The 19,526-nt window shown below is 41.6% G+C and overlaps 2 protein-coding genes across 3 annotated transcripts in view; one reads left to right on the forward strand and one right to left on the reverse strand.

The window, feature by feature from the left end:
* The window catches only part of LOC135088547 (poly [ADP-ribose] polymerase), a 46,275-nt gene extending 43,918 nt beyond the window's left edge, over positions 1-2,357 (reverse strand). The window contains exons 1-3 of the mRNA XM_063983384.1: positions 2,155-2,357; positions 656-797; positions 60-229 (exon numbers count right to left, since the gene is read on the reverse strand). Coding sequence (XP_063839454.1) covers positions 60-229; positions 656-797; positions 2,155-2,265 — 423 coding nt within the window. The 5' untranslated portion in view covers positions 2,266-2,357. The remainder of the gene's footprint in view (positions 1-59; positions 230-655; positions 798-2,154) is intronic.
* Positions 2,358-7,293: 4,936 nt separating this feature from the next.
* Positions 7,294-18,854, forward strand: LOC135088549 (uncharacterized). Of its 2 annotated transcripts, none has more exons than XM_063983385.1 (11): positions 7,294-7,543; positions 8,428-8,520; positions 8,709-8,865; positions 9,563-9,771; positions 12,081-12,224; positions 15,288-15,464; positions 15,926-16,003; positions 16,200-16,357; positions 16,558-16,692; positions 17,228-18,175; positions 18,603-18,854. In XM_063983385.1, the coding sequence occupies exons 1-11, from the start codon at positions 7,483-7,485 to the stop codon at positions 18,783-18,785; spliced, it is 2,343 nt and encodes a 780-aa protein (XP_063839455.1). In that variant the 5' UTR covers positions 7,294-7,482; the 3' UTR covers positions 18,786-18,854. The 2 variants fall into 2 exon arrangements, with proteins under 2 accessions (XP_063839455.1, XP_063839456.1); XM_063983386.1 differs by having other exon boundaries at positions 15,309-15,464.
* The last annotated feature ends 672 nt before the right edge of the window (positions 18,855-19,526 follow it).

Consider the following 19,526-nt stretch of genomic DNA (forward strand, 5'->3'; position numbering starts at 1 on the left):
TCATGAGACTGATTGCAGATAAAGTATAAAGAACAGAAAAAAACAACATTCTTAGTTACCTTACAAATCTTAATCTCACAATGCCTGCAGGTCGCCCGGCTACTCTTAGAGTATTCAACAGCGAAGTCTCTAAGCGCGCCAGTTGGCGCAGCAGATGCAGGTCTTTTAGCTGCCTTCCCTTTTTTTCCTTTCGCACTTGTTTCTGGCATTACAATGCCAGATGACTCTTCTACAAATTAGATATGAGTGTATCTCATGTTCAAAACCAATTTAAAACAATATTAAAAGTATTTTTATAGGTTAATATAATACACAATACTAAAAGTATTTTTTAAAGGTTAATTCAATCACACTTGATTGATTTTATTTACTGCTCAAAAGTTACTTTTGTCAAGGTACTGAAGTACAATTAATCAAAAAAATTATCTTTCTTTTCAGTCATTTAGTAAAGAAATGTTTTTTTTTTCAGAATTTGATATTAATATTTATTTATTTTATTTTTATTTAGGATAACAAAAAATTTTACAATTCAGATATAGAAATAGTAGTTAGCACTACTCAAGTAGTGGAAGTATAAACCCTTTTTGTTTGATCAACTATAAACAAACACCCTGTATAAAGCTGCTGCCGAAGAATAAAGCTAAACAATGCTTACCTATCTTAGCTTTGAGGTTCTTCTGATCCTGCATTTTGAGTCTATTGAAGTTGCCGATCTCAGTGTGGCTGGTGGGTCTCTGCTTGTTGAAGAAGCAGTCCTCATGGTACCAGTTGGGCTGCATACCATCATGGAAAGCACTCTACAAACAGTAAATAAGTGAGAGTACATAGTTAACACTACAAAATCAAAATCAAAAATATTTATTCAGTTTAGACCACAAGTGGCACTTATGAACGTCAAAATGTTATTTACATAAAAAAAGAAAAGGTAGCCCTTATGGGGCACTTTACATGTCTCCTTATCTTTTGGGCCCTACCAGCGCTTCGAGACAAACATATGGCAAGTGCTGAGAAGAAACGCCGTACAGTACACGCGCCCCCTTTTTTTACACCACAATACAAGCGCGGCCTACCCTGGTAAGCCAATTTAAAACACTGTAAATCAGTTTGTAAGCAATTTAAAAGCCACGATAGCCGAACGTAAAGGGTCGGACTGGCCGACTCGTGATCCGGGGAACGCGGGTTCGGTCCCCGCCGCCGCTCGACTACTGTGGTGAGCTCACTCGTGGATCAAGCATATTTAGCTTAGTACGAGGGGCTAATCTTTAAAAATAATGAATAAAACTACTATGTAAATGATAAAAGTATTTATTATAGTTCTTTAATTTATGATAGATTCTCTAAAATTCTAAATAACCATTTGGAATCAAACATTTTTGGACTAAAATTGCACTCTGAGATCAACAATATCAACAATAAAAAATTACAGGAAAAATATGATTTTTTATCTGTCATAGTATTCAAGACTTTTTGCTGCCTGCTACACGTGGTAAATCCATTTGTTGCAAATCTTACCCCGTTACTCTGGTCTACTATAGTAGGCCACGCGTGTACTCTAGTGTTAAGTGTTGGCATTCATGATGGAAATAGATTATTTGATTTGGAAATCCTTAAACTCAACAGTATTTTCTTCATTAAATTGCAGGTTCGAAGGCAATAAATACATTATTTATTTATTTCAATATTTATTCATATTCAGTAGGAAACAAATACTTGTAATTCTTGTATATTCATAGTTATTGGTTATTACAAATTGTTATAAAAAAATCTTAATAATGTTTTAGAATAGTAATTAGGTATAATGTTTTTTCGATACAGGTATTTAAAAGACATTATTAATTATATTAAGGGTCCTTTCCATGTAAATCAATCTGATAAACCTTTCAGCATCATCATTTCAGCCATAGGACGGCCACTGCTGAACCTTTACCATTGATTTTACTAAAATGTGTATGATTTTGGTCAACAAAAACAAGTCATAAAAAATAACAAAGACTTCTATTGACTGCATGCAGATTTGGCAATAAAAGCCATCTTAAATGAAATAAAATCAATTGCTTTCAAATACATATTAAAGCTACATTATCTAAGTAAATCATAATAAATGTTATTTTTCTTACTACGTAGAATACCGGATTCACGGATTCATGTACTAACCTGCACCATACGAGCTATGCGTAAGGTCCCTTGATCAATTTTCTGTTTACAATTTTTACATGAGGCTCGCCCTGATTTAGCATATTCCGCTTGAAAAGGAAGATCAGCCATTCTGATAGTAGAATATTGCTTTTATCAAACACTTGTATCTTGATCAGCATTAACCGGCGGCCGGCGCGCAAAACATCCGCACGAATCACGATACGATCGAAGAAAAACGGAAATGTTTGTTGACAGAAATGACAGCAAGCAATAGACTAAAGCACAGATAAAAAGTATACTGAGAGTGAGCTCGATCCTCTCAAATCTCTCAATAATTTATAAAAATCGCCTTCACTGAGCAAGTATAATTAATTGTCGCCTTATATTCGTCTGTAATTACATGAGGGATTAAGGCCGGGTAGCAGAGAAAATGGCGAAAATGAGGTTTTCATTTTTCATTTTTGAGGTACTAAACAGTAAAATTAAAGGCTAAGATTTTTATTGGACATAGTTGAGGCTATTTTCTAGGGCTATAGTTCCAAAATACTGGACTGTCCTGTCGATGACATTGACAGTGGGGCGCCACCGTCAATACCGGATCGCTGATTCAGATTTTTGCCATGTTGGAAACCATATAGTTGAACGATGGTAGCGCCCCCCTGTCATTGAGTTTGGCGGGACAGTTCAGCGTGGGTCATCTATATTAACGGATGGAAACACGATTTGATGAAGTTGACTCGATAGAATAAATTCCCAAAGTTACCTCTATTCGTTTTCTATTTATGGTTTTATTTTTAAAATAAGCGATTTGAGATTCTAAATCTTTTACTAAACTAAAGTTCAGAAATAACTTGAGGGCTTTTAACGGATGAAATTTTTATATTGCGTCTTATTTAGTTACTATGTTAAAAAATGTGGAACAAAACGTCCATGACGGCTTGGACAATCTCAATCAGTCGCGCGGTGGCGCTTACGGAGGACGGACGCGTGTCAGTTTTTTGGCCGTGACAGTTCGCGATTTGTCAATATTTTTGACAATGATGACTTTGATGAGTCACAGTATAATAATATCAGTGTTACTGGAGAAAGCTTAAATTTTTGATAATTAAAAATTATCAATTTTGTCTACCTATTGAAATTTAAATCGTTCGCATCCTTTTAAACGAAGACTCTACTCATGATACATAGTACATTCCTCAAATATGAGACAAAACCAATGAGTTAAAATTACATTTTAATAGTACCTACATACAATCGTCTTACACTCTTTAGAAGAGCACACTGACACAAATAAATAATAAAAAATACTGTCTAAGGTCTGTAGCTAAAGGTCTAAGCTGTAAGATAGAAGAATCTTCTAGCCAAAAAGATGGCAGATGCAGCAGATGTCAACGGATTTAAAACTGGAGTTCATATGACTCCTTGTAGACTTGAGTCTCTAGAGCGTCCCTTCCTCCACCATGCGTAAGAATTTTCACAAAAATACTGTCTAAGGTCTGTAGCTAAAGGTCTAAGCTGCAAGATAGAAGAATCTTCTAGCCAAAAAGATGGCAGATGCAGCAGATGTCAACGGATTTAAAACTGGAGTTCATGTGACTCCTTGTAGACTTGAGTGTCTAGAGCGTCCCTTCCTCCACCATGCGTAAGAATTTTCACAAAAATGCTGTCTAAGGTCCGTAGCTAAAGGTCTACGCTGCAAGATGGAAGAATCTTCTAACCAATAATATAACTTTAAAAAAAAAAAAAACCGACTTCAAATGCGTGAACACAAATAATACCTATTCAACAAAAAAATAATCGTTCAAATTGGTTCATAATCGGCGGAGATATTGCGTATAAAAAAGTTTATCCCCAATTTTCCAACCTTCGGGGTGAAATATTTTCTTCAAATTCGCATGAAACCACCCTTTTGATAATACCTATTCAACAAAAAAATTATCGTTCAAATTGGTTTATAATCGGCGGAGATATTGCGTATAAAAAGTTTATCCCCAATTTTCCACCCTTGGGGGTTGTTTTTTTATTATTAAATTTAAATGGGACCACCCTTGAGGTATTACTTATACGCCGAAAAAAGATTTGTTCAAATCGGTTCATAATTGGCGGAGTTATCGCGTAACAAACATAGAAAAAAAAACATACGGGTCGAATTGAGAACCTCCTCCTTTTTTTGAAGTCGGTTGAAAAGATGGCAGATGCAGCAGATGTCAACGGATTTAAAACTGGAGTTCATATGACTCCTTGTAGACTTGAGTCTCTAGAGCGTCCCTTCCTCCACCATGCGTAAGAATGTTTCAAAAATACTGTCTAAGGTCTGTAGCTAAAGGTCTAAGCTGCAAGATAGAAGAATCTTCTAGCCAAAAAGATGGCAGATGCAGCAGATGTCAACGGATTTAAAACTTGGAGTTCATGTGACTCCTTCTAGACTTGAGTCTCTAGAGCGTCCCTTCCTCCACCATGTGTAAAAGTTTTCCAAAAATACTGTCTGAGGTCTGTAATAAAAGTCTAAACTGCAAGATAGAAGAATCTTTTAGCCAAAAACATGGCAGATGCAGCATATATCAACGGATTTAAGACTGGACTGGCACCACCTTGCAATGTCATCCTCTCATTGTTATCTGTAATGTAAATTATTTTTAAAATTTATTTAAAAAATAAAATGTTCGTTTTATTATTTCAATGACCTCTCAACTCAACTACACTACACAAACACCTTTGTTCGCAACTGTACTGACGAAACCTCGATATTATACCGTTCATTTAAGATGGCAAGCTTTTTGCTGCGGTAATGCACTCCAGGTAACCGTGTGTGATGCTTATTGCTCATAGTGATTTTCGATACAGAGCCCCGTACATACGTTATACATAAATTATGGAAAGAAAACACCCAGACCAATACAAACAAATATGTATGCAATTTTAGTATGATATTTTTTATTTATTAATAAACAAAAAGACTGAACAAAATTGATGCGTGTACTGATTAATGTAATTAACCACATGCAAAGCTTTGTGAATTGTAACAACTATAATTTATTATCCAAGCTCTAAATAATCGCTACTACGAGTAACTGATCATAAAATGTTTTTCCAATCGCTCAAGCTCCCGAGGATCTACCGATAGGTCGGGTGACGTAATCTTGAAATTCTTTTAGCCGGCGCGGAACTTCCGGAAGGTCGGGTGACGCCACGCCTCTTTGAACCGTGTTTACTTTGGCAGTTATATTCTATATTTATTCGATTCTAAAATATATTTCCAAAATTTTTGAAAGTTGTTTTAATGTGTATCACTTGGATATGATTTGTATTAGAAAGTGCTGTGAGTGTGACGCTTGAACGGAAGGGGAGAGCCACGCTTCGGCATGAATGGGCCGGCTCGACCGGAGTGATACCACGGCCTCACAAAAAACCGGCATGAAGCAGCGCTTGCGCTGTGTTTCGCCGAGTGAGTGAGGATACCGGAGGCCCAATTGGGGGGGAATGGGATTTAAAAGGTTGGCAGCGCACTTGTGACTTCACTGATGTTGCGGGTGTACATGGGCGACGGCAATTGCTTACCATCAGGTGATCCGTCTGCTCGTTTGCCTCCTATCACATAAAAAAAAAAAAAAAAAAAGGAAGTCAACCTAACCTAACCAACTGCGTATTTCCAAACTGCGTATTTCTATACTGTGTAGCCGCAAGAGCTCTTTGGCGCGCTGTCTTCGGCGAAGTATTGCGCGCGCAGATTTTGACAGCGCGAAATACCTACTTTAGCAGAAATACCAAGCCTTAAGATAAACGACTATTTTGGGTGCAGTCCTGTTGTCCCCCCTGCTTGGCCCCCCTGGGGGAGCCAACAGGATTTTGAAATCCTGTTGTCCCCCCTGGCTAGGGGAGACAACAGGACTAGATTTTTAATCAATGATTTGAGGACTGTTGTCCCCCCTGGCAAAAATTATTTAAAAGCCATAAATTTTTATAACATTTAAGAAGGACTGGAGTAACTGAATGAATGCCAAATTGCCAAACTGAATACCTAAACGTATGTCAATTAATAATTAACATTTGGATAACGAAAAAAATATAAGTTCTTGGTAAAGGTACTATTTTAGAATATTTCAAAATCTGCTTTACTTGCTTTTAACTGATCGTTATGAATTATCCCTACTAAATAATATTATAAATTCGAAAGTAACTCTATCTGTCTGTTTGTTACGAATTCACGCCTAAACCATTGAACCGATTTTGATATTTAGATAGTTTTGAGTCCTGGGAAAAGTCGTTGGACAGTTTTTATCCCGGTTTTTGAAACAGTGGTGCGCTCTATATTTTTTCAGTGACAGACCAAATTTTACACGGACAAAGCCGTAGGCAAAAGCTAAGTACCTCTATTATGCTATTCTCATCTCATGTATAAAAAATATTATCTACTGTAAAGTTTATCAAGTGTACCTAAGTAAAAATCCGTTTATTTTACGTGAAAGAGTATCAAACATCCATACTCACAAACTTCCGCATTTACTTACAACATTAGTAGGTAGGATGCTAAAACTGAATAATTTTAAATTAATCATAATATTCAACAAATTACTTGCTTAGTGACAGTGATTCAACTAGTGGCCGCCCGCGATTTCGTCATATTATTTCGTCATATTATAAATAAATTCCGTTCTTAGTGGATGTCTACACCCTATAAGGAACCTACCTGCCAAATTTCAAGTTTGTAGGTGTTAGTTAATACCGGCCGGCAATAATACCTATCAAAATTGTAATTATTACCTGCTTGACAAACGTTTAGGTATTCAGTTTGGCAATTTGGCATTCAGTAAAATAGTACAGTTTTTCATAAATTATGCTATAAATATTTATGGCTTTTAAATAATTTTTGCCAGGGGGGACAACAGTCCTCAAATCATTGACTAAAAATCTAGTCCTGTTGTCTCCCCTAGCCAGGGGGGACAACAGGATTTCGAAATCCTGTTGGCTCCCCCAGGGGGGCCAAGCAGGGGGGACAACAGGACTGCACCCTATTTTGCACTATTTTTTGTCAAGGAGATTTTCATGAGAAAAGTGAGACGTGAGAGCTCACACGCTCATTTTTCGTGCATTATTTATTTTCTGTGGTGTGGTAGAACACAACAACCATAGAGCATCATGACAACAACAACAAAACAAAACGTCAAATGTCAATTTGCTGCATCAATCAATTTTCTGTATTTTGCACGGATAGGTATTTTGGGATCTCAATTTTTCTTTTTGCCGAGGTGCCAATTTTGTATTAAATATCTTACATTGGTGTTCAAATATCCAGCGTTTTATATTTAGAAAGTAATCAATAATAGTCAATAATAGTTTAGAACTAGAATGAGCAGAAAAGAGCATTTGAAAAAATCTCTTGGTATAACCGAGTACCCATGGAGTTCTGGTGCGTATTATGCATAAATGCGTATTTATTGGCATTAAATTTTCAAATTTACTTACTTAAATATCTTACATTGAATTAAAAACGCTATGGGAATATGAATGGTTAATAATTAAGCTTGGGAGGGATGAGGGTTGGAAAAATGGTATTAAAATTTTGACACAAATTATTTTAGTAAAATAGGTACCCATTTTCCGTAATATTTATCGATTAATAACATTTATTCGCTTAAAGCTAAACACACTTAAATTACTGCTAGTCAGTAACTAGAACTAAAACAATATTTGATGTTTATTGAGTTCATGTGAAGTACCTACCTATCATAAAATCGATTTTGTTGTTCTGAAGACATTTTGTTTGGTTAGAGGGTTGGGGATTATTTTCTTTACTTTTTTAGTATTTAAAAAAATAATAGACTATTCAGTTTCTATGTGTACTACCCACACATAGAACTGATGAAAAGGTAGATGTAAAACTTAGAAAAACTGTGAGCAGATATTGTTAAAAAATTGTAATGATGTAAAGATAGAGTAAATGTCTGTACTTAAAAGACATGTTGTGGTGGTTAGATACACCCATAAATGCAGTTCATTTTGTTACTAGCAGCAATTAATTGACATAATTTTTATGATATTTCAAAACAATGTGTCTTTATTTTACCTATTTAAAGAAGGCTCAAAGTGTATGAGTATTTAAAACACAAAATACCTACCTACATAGTATGAACTTCACTTGCCTAGCTTGCATGCTTGTATTCTACATCATTCTTGACTAAATTCCTTGTACTAGTCAATAAGCTGACAAGAAGACTTAATTATTTTTGACCACTTCTTAGAGGCAAAAATGACTATAATTAAGATTAAAGAGGGTTGTTAAAAATGTTACAGATGACGAAGATCCTCATATGTCAGAAGTGAATATGCTGTTGAGGACAACCTACGAGAATCGGACCAGCGTTGCAGATATGCCTGGTACTAGTGGTAAGTGTACACAACCTAAACTCAACTATAATATTGTTTTGTTAATTTAAACAGGTTTTAACGCGATATGCAGGTAATACTGAATATTACCTGTATTTGCCTGATGTATGCAACACAAAAGTTTAAAATTAAATATTGTTTTGCATCATTAAAATTACAATATTTACACTAATATTTTTTAAATTCAGGTCTACAACAGCTGCCTACACTGCCAACATCACCGATTATACCGGTTCAAAGGGTCCAAGTGAAGCAAGAGAGAGACTTATACTGGCCATTACACACACACACACACACTCATACACATACTCATGCTCATGCTCATAAACCGATTGCTGGAACACAGTAAGTATTTCTGTAATATAATATCTTTGTTTTTTTTTTAACTTGAATGATAAAAGCTAAAGCGAATTCACTATAAAAACAATTTGACCTTTGATGACCAACTGCTTTGCTCATACATTTATGTTTTAGAGAGTACTAAATGTTTTTATCTATTTTATGGTACCCATAATGCAGGCTTTACTTAGTTTGGGTTTAGGCGGCGCAGTGTAAAACGTCCAAGGATATCATCATCATTTGAGCCACAGGACATCCTCTGCTGAACATAGGCCGTCCCCAAAGATTTCCAGATTAGCCAAGGCTACATTTATATCTCTTTGCAGTCCATGTGCTAAAATAATTTCCAGGTTGGCCATGGATACATTTATCTGCCGTGCCCCCACCAAGTCGAGCAAAAGAGCGGCACGGCCGTACCATCCTTTTTTCGAAGCAATGAGGACGTTTTTATACTTAACAGTTGGCACCCCTGGCGATTGACAGGACCTTACTCTACAGAGGCGCCATCTTGATGAGTGCAAATACGATAGTCCTCCTACCACTTTAGCGCTCACAAGTTGGCGCCACTGTCTTCGCTATTAGCAAGTGATAGGACCTTACTCTACAGTGGCGCTAACTGGTGAGCGCTAAAACGATAGCCCTCATTCAGGCCATTTCCTTTTCTCGAAGCAGTTCAGGCCATTTTCGACCTAACTGTTTACAGTACATGCGGTGCCAGGATGCTGGACATCCAGCCAATAAGCCAGCCGTTCCCGATGCCGATGCGCTCTGTGATCCACACGCCGGCCGCAGAACTTCGCGAGGTGCGCCCTACGCCCGCTGAGAACATGCAACGGCTGTTCGCTTTCAAGAAGCTCACCAAGATACTCCCACGGCAGAACCGCGCCGCCAATGCCGGTACGGCGACGCGTGGTAAGTGATTATACTTGATGCAAAGACTCGTGTCTGGCGGGGCCATAAGTAATTTGAAACAGATGCACACTCGCCAATATTTTATTAATTATTACGAACTAGCGGCCGCCCGCGACTTCGTATGCGTGGACCCCGTTTTAACCGATGGTACACTGTGATTCAAATACATGAAAGGACATCATCCACGTTTCATATATTTTTGGTCCAAAATCAAAAGTGCCGGCCAACAAAAAAAAGTGCTGTATTCTGATAGAATACGTCTGCCTTAGCATTTGTTACTATGGCACTAAAGCCGTAGCTCCACTGTGCGTCGAGTATTTGAGATCTAAAAGTCATCGACTATTCATACATTTTTTGTTCAAAATCAAAAGTGTCGGCCAATAAAAAATAAAGTGCTGTATTCTGACAGAATACGTCCGCCTTAGCATTTGTTACTATGGCACCAAAGCTGTAGCACCACTGTGCGTCGAGTATTTGAGATCTAAAATTCATCGACGATTCATACATTTTTTGTTCAAAATCAAAAATGTCGGCCAATAAAAAAAAAGTGCTGTATTCTGACAGAATACGTCCGCCTTAGCATTTGTTACTATGACACCAAAGCTGTAGCACCACTGTGCGTCGAGTATTTGAGATCTAAAATTCATCGACGATTCATACATTTTTTGTTCGCAATCAAAAATGTCGGCCAATAAAAAAAAGTGCTGTATTCTGACAGAATACGTCCGCCTTAGCATTTGTTACTATGACACCAAAGCTGTAGCACCACTGTGCGTCGTATTTGTCGTATTTGAGATCAAAGTCAGTCGTTTCATATATTTTTAGAACTCAAATACTACGATGCACAGTGGTGCTACAGCTTTGGTGCCATAGTAATAAATGCTAAGGCGGACGTATTCTATCAGAATACAGCACTTTTATTTTTTGGCCGGCACTTTTGATTTTGGACCAAAATGGATGATGTCCTTTCTTTATTTAATAATATTTCAATATTATTTACGAACGTCAAAAACAGTAGTTTGAACAGCGCTTGATAGATGGCGTTGCACGGCTTCGTCGTCCGCATGAATATTTACGAACGTCAAAAGCAATGTTGAAAGATGGCGCTTTTATGTAAATATTTCACGTCTTTATTTATTGAAAGGTTTGTCACATATCGTCATAAATTATAGCCTATATGTTATTCTGGGTTATAAACAATAATACTGTAAAGTTTCGTCGAAATCCGTTCAGTAGTTTTTGCGTAAAAGAGTAACAATTTAACAAACATGTTGACATCCAGAGCAGACATCCATACTATTAGTAGGATTATAAATTGCCTGATTCTGTGTAACGTCACCCATAACCAGTGTGAGTGCGAGAGAAAACGTTAATAGCTGTTTTAATAATTACGTCGCCTGCCACGAGTCTTTGCGCCGAGTTTAGAATTAGATATTTTTCATCTAATGCAGGGGTCGGCAACCAGTGTCTTGTGCATGCAGCTTTTATTTTATCGTTGTCTCTTCAGTTTCTTATTTCAAAACCCAGCAAAAACTGTCTAAGCTGGTGACACTAAAAGGTGTGTATGCCCTCGACTGCAGTTGTCAAAAAGTGTTTTTTTCAAAACTGGAAAAATTATAAAATTCTTATTTTGGCTTTTTTATCTGGAAAGTTTTCTTGAATGACTTGATCTAACAACATTCATTGTATCATATTAGCTTCTAAAAGCTACTTTTTAGTGGTGGTTGCTTTGTTTTGCTTTGCCACTGCGAACGTCACGGGGCACACGACATTATAACATAATCATAAATACAACCATTAAAATTTATTCTAGATTTGCATCATGGCTTACTTACTTATAATATACAGCTCTCTTCAAGTTCATAATGCCTACTAACAAATCAAACAACTGTGTGCCCAGGTCCAACTAATAAAGACAGGCGCCTCATTTATAAACTAATAGATTCCATTTTTACTGTGAAATAGATTCCATGTTAACCATTGTGATACATCCTACTTTGTTATTAGAATATTTAAAAATAGCTCACCAGCAAACTAAACAATCTCATTGCTCTTAAACTCAAAAACTCTCAGTTTATCGTTACCACTCTTAGTTAACCAAGCGCTGAAAACAAAATTAACGGCATTTAGCTATAATAAATTTCTAGCGTTAAGAGTCGCATTTCAAAGTAAATTTTAAATAAACTTGAATTGCCTAAAGTGGGAATGTGTCTAAGCAGCTCAGATGGTGAGAGATTCGTTTCCCACCTTAGGCAATCCGATTTTTTCAAGTTTATTCAAAATTTAACGGTATTTTACGGTCTTTTTAGCAACCACAACGCGTAATCCAGTTTTTGCGTCGACGAGTACGCCAGAAGTGACCCACCTGACCTTGACGAAGAACAGGGCCCAACTGGCGCTGAAGCGGCTTCAAAATAGCCGCAGCACAGTGAGCTGGGACAGCCATAGATGCGGTTCGTTGTCTTTTTCTTTTTAATAATAATAAATAATAACATGTCAACTTAGCGTTGGACAGTCTTATTCCAAAATTTTAAAATTATATACAAATAATTGTATTTTTGATATTGAATGTATATAAAGTAGAGATGGGTTATACTAGGTAAATTTGATACTAGGTGCACCTATTCCTAGTATTTATTAATACTCGATCCAAATACCTATTCCACCTAGTACGTAGTAAATTAGCATACTTGACGCGACTAGTGCGGACTAATCCACGTAATATGACTTTAAAATACAATATATTTTTTTGAAAAGATATAACCGTAGTATGAATAATGCAATTTGAAATTGAATAATAATTCCTCCCTTCATACTTCAACAGTCTTTGGACTGTCAACTTAAAAGTTGGCGTATTTAAAAGATATCAATTTCATAAAAATATTTACATATTTTTTCTTATTTACATGAATATGGTTTGACTACGTTTGTGTGCGTTTGCTTCGTCGCGCTCAAAGGATGATGGGCACTTTTCTATGGAATCTGGGCGTAAAACCAACAGAAATGTAACTACTATTATTTGTTAGGACTTAATATCAGAAATATATTTTCATATAAAAAACTACCAAAAACTCCCGGGTTTGCTTGGAAATTGACATTATGTGTAATAGTAATAGGTGCTTTATTGCGCAAACAAAAAATATTATTAATTAATATACTTATCTACTTACATTTTAAATACATTAAGTTATTTGTCCATTATTATGTCCAACAGTTCAGGAGTGGGGCCAAAAAATTGTATATTTAAACCATGTTCTACATTATAAACGTAGGACCATACCCAGGTACCATTTAGAGAAATGACATAAACACAGTCATGTTTCAATGGGATTTCTACCAGTTAAGTTGTAGTGTTGTCGCATAATCGATCACGGATCGATTATTAATCGATATTGCCAAATAACGATTTATCGATTAACAATTCGATTAATCGATTTTATTGATTACCATCATTACTATCATTTGATTGTTAATTCAATTCCTTATTTTCAGCAATATAATCGATTATTGCAATCGAATAATCGATTATGATTTATTCGGTATACATACTTACTAAATCGATAGAATCGATAGTAAAATATGATACAATACTCTCAATATGATCGATAAAAGCAATCTAATTGACCTAATACTATTTTTATTACCCTAATGTGATGTGAAATACTATGGAAACTTTGCATATTCAACGACCTCTATCTCCGTATCCCGGCGTATTTCAGGGTTGTTGTCATACTATGAAATGAAGTACTAGTATTAAGCTTTAATTTAGTATACTTTTTGTTTCTGTTGGTTTAACGCCCAATATGCCCATCATCCTTTGTTTGGTCAGACAGAGACGGAGTGAATCTCTACGTTCGCACATAAGCTTAGCGAGAAATACTAGGTGCGCGTAATACACGACTACGGATTACGCAATAATAACCTTTATTACTTTGATGGTAGGGTCGGAAATCGTGTAATTTATAAAATACTAGGTGGATCAAGTATTTTAAAAATTGGAATAGGTGCCGCCTAGTACTGTAAAATACCTAGTGTGTGGATCTGTTCTAGTAAATACGTCTCATCTCTAATATAAAGAAATATTGGTGACACGTGACGTTCGCAGTAACGTATTCAGTTCTTACAGCTCTGCACGCTAGTCGCTAGCAGAAATGAAACTGCTGCTTCAGTGGTCTAGCTCTAGACCACTGTTTGGAGCGGGGTATAGTTTAAAATGCTGTTTCCACATTAAACGTCAACTTTAGTGCTTAATGTGTGTATGTGTTTTGCAAGGTTGGGTCTGAGACAGGTGGTCTAGTTTTGAAACACCGTTATGACCATAAAGTTAATATTCCTTCGGAATAGAGCAACAACCACGAACTGTCAAACGAAACCGATTTCATGATGTCACTGGATGTCATTTGTGTGTCAGTTTTCAGGATTATTTCACTGTTTTGTACAATAATCAATCACTGAACCAATCACCACGTTTCTGAAACACCATTTCTCATAAACTTCCACGATTTCACTCACGTAAAATCTGTAAAAAATCTCAGAGCTCTTCAGCGTGCCAATGAGTGGCATACGAACTGTCAAATAGTTGCAAAAACGGTTCTGTGACGTCGCATCACGCATCTCTTTTTATCACGCAGTGTCGCTGCTAGTGGCATCTCGCTCGCTCGGCTTTTTTTTTCGGATGGACCTTGCTGATAGCCGTGAGCGGCTTTTTCAGCTTCACCGGACAATAGGTGAGAGCAGATAGCTCTCAACCTCAGCTCGCTCGGCTGAGCCTTCGTTGCCCTATTCCGCTAGGTATATGAACTTTAAGGTACAAGTCAAAGATGGACTGCAGACCGCAGACTGCAACCGCAAACAGCAAATCTCTATGAAATCCCCATTGCGGCTTGCAGCTGCAGCGCGCGTAGCGTTGCAGATTTCATAGAGGTTTGCAGTTTGCGATTGCAGTCTCGTTCTGCAGTCCATCTTGGACTTGTACCACAAATTATAACAGAAGGTAAACTCATGTATGTACTTTGCTTTGCATACCTACGCTCGGCCGTCGCGCTAGAGTTGTCTTGTTTTGTGGTACTTTTATTTCAATAATTCCTAAAACCTCTTTAAAACACTTCAAAATTCCTAATCATTGAGTTGGTTTTCAATTTGTCAACGTTAAACGAACTATTGAAATACAAATAAATACCTTACTTACCTCCTGGAATCAACTGGTAATGTAAAAAACGAAAATTCAGTATTTAATGTTGAGTATAAGCAACCGTCTACTGAACAAATATTGTAATACACCTTTTTGTAGTTCACTCATTTTCGCACAAACAAAATAATTTCTCAAACGCGTGAGCCGCGTAACTCATAAGCGAACGTCAGTCGCGCTTGCATTCGTCCGAGACATTCCAAGATAACGCGTACGTGAGCGGTGTCAATGTGTGCGTACCTCGAGCGCGTTTAGAATGGAGTTTACCTTCTGTTATATTTTGTGCTTGTACCTTTATGGTGTTGACTGACGAAGGCGTGTGGTACAGAGCGGTGGATGTTAAGTGCAGCAAGCGCGCGGCCGGAGCAGGTGCAAGCCTCGGGCGGGGCGCGCGCGCTTCGGCAGAGCACGGCGCCCGCGGCCGGCGAGACGCGCCAGCTCTTCACGATGCCGGCCGCGCCGCCGCCGCCGCCGCCTCCGCCGATTCCTGTCGTCGAGATTGAAGGTGAGGTGACACTTCGTTGATCTAACCTTTATTAACCTAAGGCCCGGTTTCCACAAAGGGGGAGCTAAGATTCAGATTTCATTCTGTCAATTTCATTCAATCTCAATAAAATCTGATTGGTTATTCAATACATTTCTCCGTTCCGCTCCGCCTTGGTGGGGTCCGCGACAACTTGTGACGCGGGAAACTCTTTGAAATGGCGCGCGACATGAAAATAATTTCAGTACATCTTACTAGAAGATAGTGAGAAAAACTCAAGCCAAGCATGATGTATACATTTTGGTATAGAACTGTCCCCCAGGACTACTCGGTCTTCACTAGTTTATGAGCTTCATTGACGGCCAAACCGGCCGAGAGATGATAGTCCATTTATCGGTCTCAGGCAGGACAATAGTTGGGTATGTCTTATAATTTGTTAGGTACTTCAAATATCATTCCTACTATCAGTGCTTTTGTTTCAGATGTCCCTGAAACCAACACAACCACCCCCGCTGCCGAAGCCGAAGTTATCGCTGACGCATCAGATGAGCCTATTGATGGTAAATTGATTCATACCTTTACCATAATTAAATTAAAATAAAGTACACGCGTCGATAAATAATTACATTTATTCGTTTTATATTTTCAGAGCGTAAAACCGCCTCAATAGTGTCGTTTCTTTTGTGTATTTCTTTATTTTCTTATATTGTGTAGTGTGCATTATAGTATTTATCCATCTATTCGTCTATTTTGCAGTGGAAATATCAAACAACTCCTCAAATGGAGGCGTCTCGTTAGAGGAAGAAATCGTCGAAATAGACGCACCCGATGAGACGGAAGCAAACGCCACGACCGAGGAAAACAACAACAATAACAACGACAATGTCGTTAGCTCCGTCGTGGTTCTCAACGAGGTAACCGCTAACCACTCCATTGACACGCCGTGACGTCAAAAAATATTTGTTTCTGCAAATAGGCTTTTAAAGCGCTTTTACACGCCCCATAAGTCTAATCCAGCTTTTTTCACTACTTTATCCCGTTGAGCGACCATGAGTATACTAGTATTTACTTAATTGGATGGAAGTTAAAACAATACATTTTTAATTTATTTTAGGGAGCTGCAGCTACAAATGAAGTGGATGCTACTGATGGGCTGCAAAGCCCGGAGCGAAAGAGAAAGAGGGAAGCAAGCAACTCCTTCACCGCTCCAGAGGAAGGAGAGCCCGTCACCGTAAAGGAATTCAATCAGGTGTGTTTCAAGCACAGTTTCGAAAATATCCAATATTATCGGAACTTGAAACTTTCAAGAAAAGTTCAACAAGTCCTATTAGGCTGCTCTGCCTCGAATTTTGCGGGCAGCGGCGCGGCGGCGGCGGCCAGAAACCAGCGGGTAGATCGCGCGACACTATAGCGGTCATCAAGGTAATTGTTTATATTCGGGAACGAAATTTCTAACGCGCCCAGACACATGGGCTGTCACCGCTTTACTGAGTCCACCGCTCGTCGCTCGCTGCCGCGCCGCTGTATTAGAGGTCCGATGTATTTGATTTTACCCAAAAAATCCTGCTGCTTCCGCGCCGCCGCTGCCGTCCCGTTGCTCGCGAAATTTGAGCCAGCAGCCTAAGGACCAAAGTAGATCTGGTAACTCTGGTAAGTCAAAGCGAAAAGACGTTTGGAATCTCAAACTTTGCGACGCTTCGCTGCACCTGTCCAGGTCTGCCCTGGCCTTTATTGAGCAAAATTGCATCAGTATTTTCGTAACAATTTGTGCTTTCAAATTGCAGAGCCTGCTTCGTCTGCTGGAGTGCCCGGTGTGCCTGGAGTGGATGGAGCCGCCGATGTCGCAGTGCCGGCGCGGGCACCTGGTGTGCGGCCGCTGCCGCGCGCGCCTCGCCTCCTGCCCCGTCTGCCGGACCACCTTCTCGTCCGTGCGCAACCGCGCCATGGAGGGGGTCAGTATAGCGCCGCTGGTACACCCGGAGCGGACGGAGCCGATGGCGCAGTGCCGGCGCGGGCACCTGGTGTGCGGCCGCTGCCGCGCGCGCCTCGCCTCCTGCCCCGTCTGCCGGACCACCTTCTCGTCCGTGCGCAACCGCGCCATGGAGGGGGTCAGTATAGCGCCGCTGGTACACCCGGAGCGGACGGAGCCGATGGCGCAGTGCCGGCGCGGGCACCTGGTGTGCGGCCGCTGCCGCGCGCGCCTCGCCTCCTGCCCCGTCTGCCGGACCACCTTCTCGTCCGTGCGCAACCGCGCCATGGAGGGGGTCAGTATAGCGCCGCTGGTACACCCGGAGCGGACGGAGCCGATGGCGCAGTGCCGGCGCGGGCACCTGGTGTGCGGCCGCTGCCGCGCGCGCCTCGCCTCCTGCCCCGTCTGCCGGACCACCTTCTCGTCCGTGCGCAACCGCGCCATGGAGGGGGTCAGTATAGCGCCGCTGGTACACCCGGAGCGGACGGAGCCGATGGCGCAGTGCCGGCGCGGGCACCTGGTGTGCGGCCGCTGCCGCGCGCGCCTCGCCTCCTGCCCCGTCTGCCGGACCACCTTCTCGTCCGTGCGCAACCGCGCCATGGAGGGGGTCAGTATAGCGCCGCTGGTACACCCGGAGCGGACGGAGCCGATGGCGCAGTGCCGGCGCGGGCACCTGGTGTGCGGCCGCTGCCGCGCGCGCCTCGCCTCCTGCCCCGTCTGCCGGACCACCTTCTCGTCCGTGCGCAACCGCGCCATGGAGGGGGTCAGTATAGCGCCGCTGGTACACCCGGAGCGGACGGAGCCGAGGGCACAGTCCGGCGTGGGGGATATTTAACGCAATTTCACGAGTGTTCAACGTAAAAACTCGGGGTTTTAAATAAACAACTTGATAAAATCGAACTGCCTAAGGCGGGAATCGAACGACCTTTCGCTTTCCGGGCGACTACTCTTCCAACTGTTTAGGTGTTTGAATGCGAAAGAGTATCTCATTTCCAAGTTGCTGAGTTGTCGCGGGCACCTTATCTCACGCCTGTAGGCCTAAGATGCGCGCCGCGATAAGCGGTTATCACACCATTTAATCGATTTTGCCCATACATTTTGACGTCGATAAAAGTTATCACGGCGCGCATCTTTGGCCTACTGGACTCGTGTTACGCGTGGTGCAAGCTCTCTAGACTTGTGTTGTGCAGGTGGCTGAGATGGTGCGCTACCCGTGCCGTCACGGCTGCGGGCGCGAGGTGCGCCTGCGGCGGCGCGCGGCGCACGAGGCGTCGTGCGAGGCGCGCCGCTACAACTGCCCCGCGCCGGGCTGCGCCGACCGCGCGCCGCTGCCGAGGGACAGCCTGCACCAGCACTTCCAGGTCAGTGGCTGAGGCCCCGACCACACTGGCGTCACTCGGACGTCATCGTCTCATAGCGCGGCGCACGAGGCGTCGTGCGAGGCGCGCCGCTACAACTGCCCCGCGCCGGGCTGCGCCGACCGCGCGCCGCTGCCGAGGGACAGCCTGCACCAGCACTTCCAGGTCAGTGGCTGAGGCCCCGACCACACTGGCGTCACTCGGACGTCATCGTCTCATAGCGCGGCGCACGAGGCGTCGTGCGAGGCGCGCCGCTACAACTGCCCCGCGCCGGGCTGCGCCGACCGCGCGCCGCTGCCGAGGGACAGCCTGCACCAGCACTTCCAGGTCAGTGGCTGAGGCCCCGACCACACTGGCGTCACTCGGACGTCATCGTCTCATAGCGCGGCGCACGAGGCGTCGTGCGAGGCGCGCCGCTACAACTGCCCCGCGCCGGGCTGCGCCGACCGCGCGCCGCTGCCGAGGGACAGCCTGCACCAGCACTTCCAGGTCAGTGGCTGAGGCCCCGACCACACTGGCGTCACTCGGACGTCATCGTCTCATAGCGCGGCGCACGAGGCGTCGTGCGAGGCGCGCCGCTACAACTGCCCCGCGCCGGGCTGCGCCGACCGCGCGCCGCTGCCGAGGGACAGCCTGCACCAGCACTTCCAGGTCAGTGGCTGAGGCCCCGACCACACTGGCGTCACTCGGACGTCATCGTCTCATAGCGCGGCGCACGAGGCGTCGTGCGAGGCGCGCCGCTACAACTGCCCCGCG

Source organism: Ostrinia nubilalis, chromosome 4 (assembly GCF_963855985.1).
Source record: "Ostrinia nubilalis chromosome 4, ilOstNubi1.1, whole genome shotgun sequence".
NCBI classification, from domain to species: domain Eukaryota; kingdom Metazoa; phylum Arthropoda; class Insecta; order Lepidoptera; family Crambidae; genus Ostrinia; species Ostrinia nubilalis.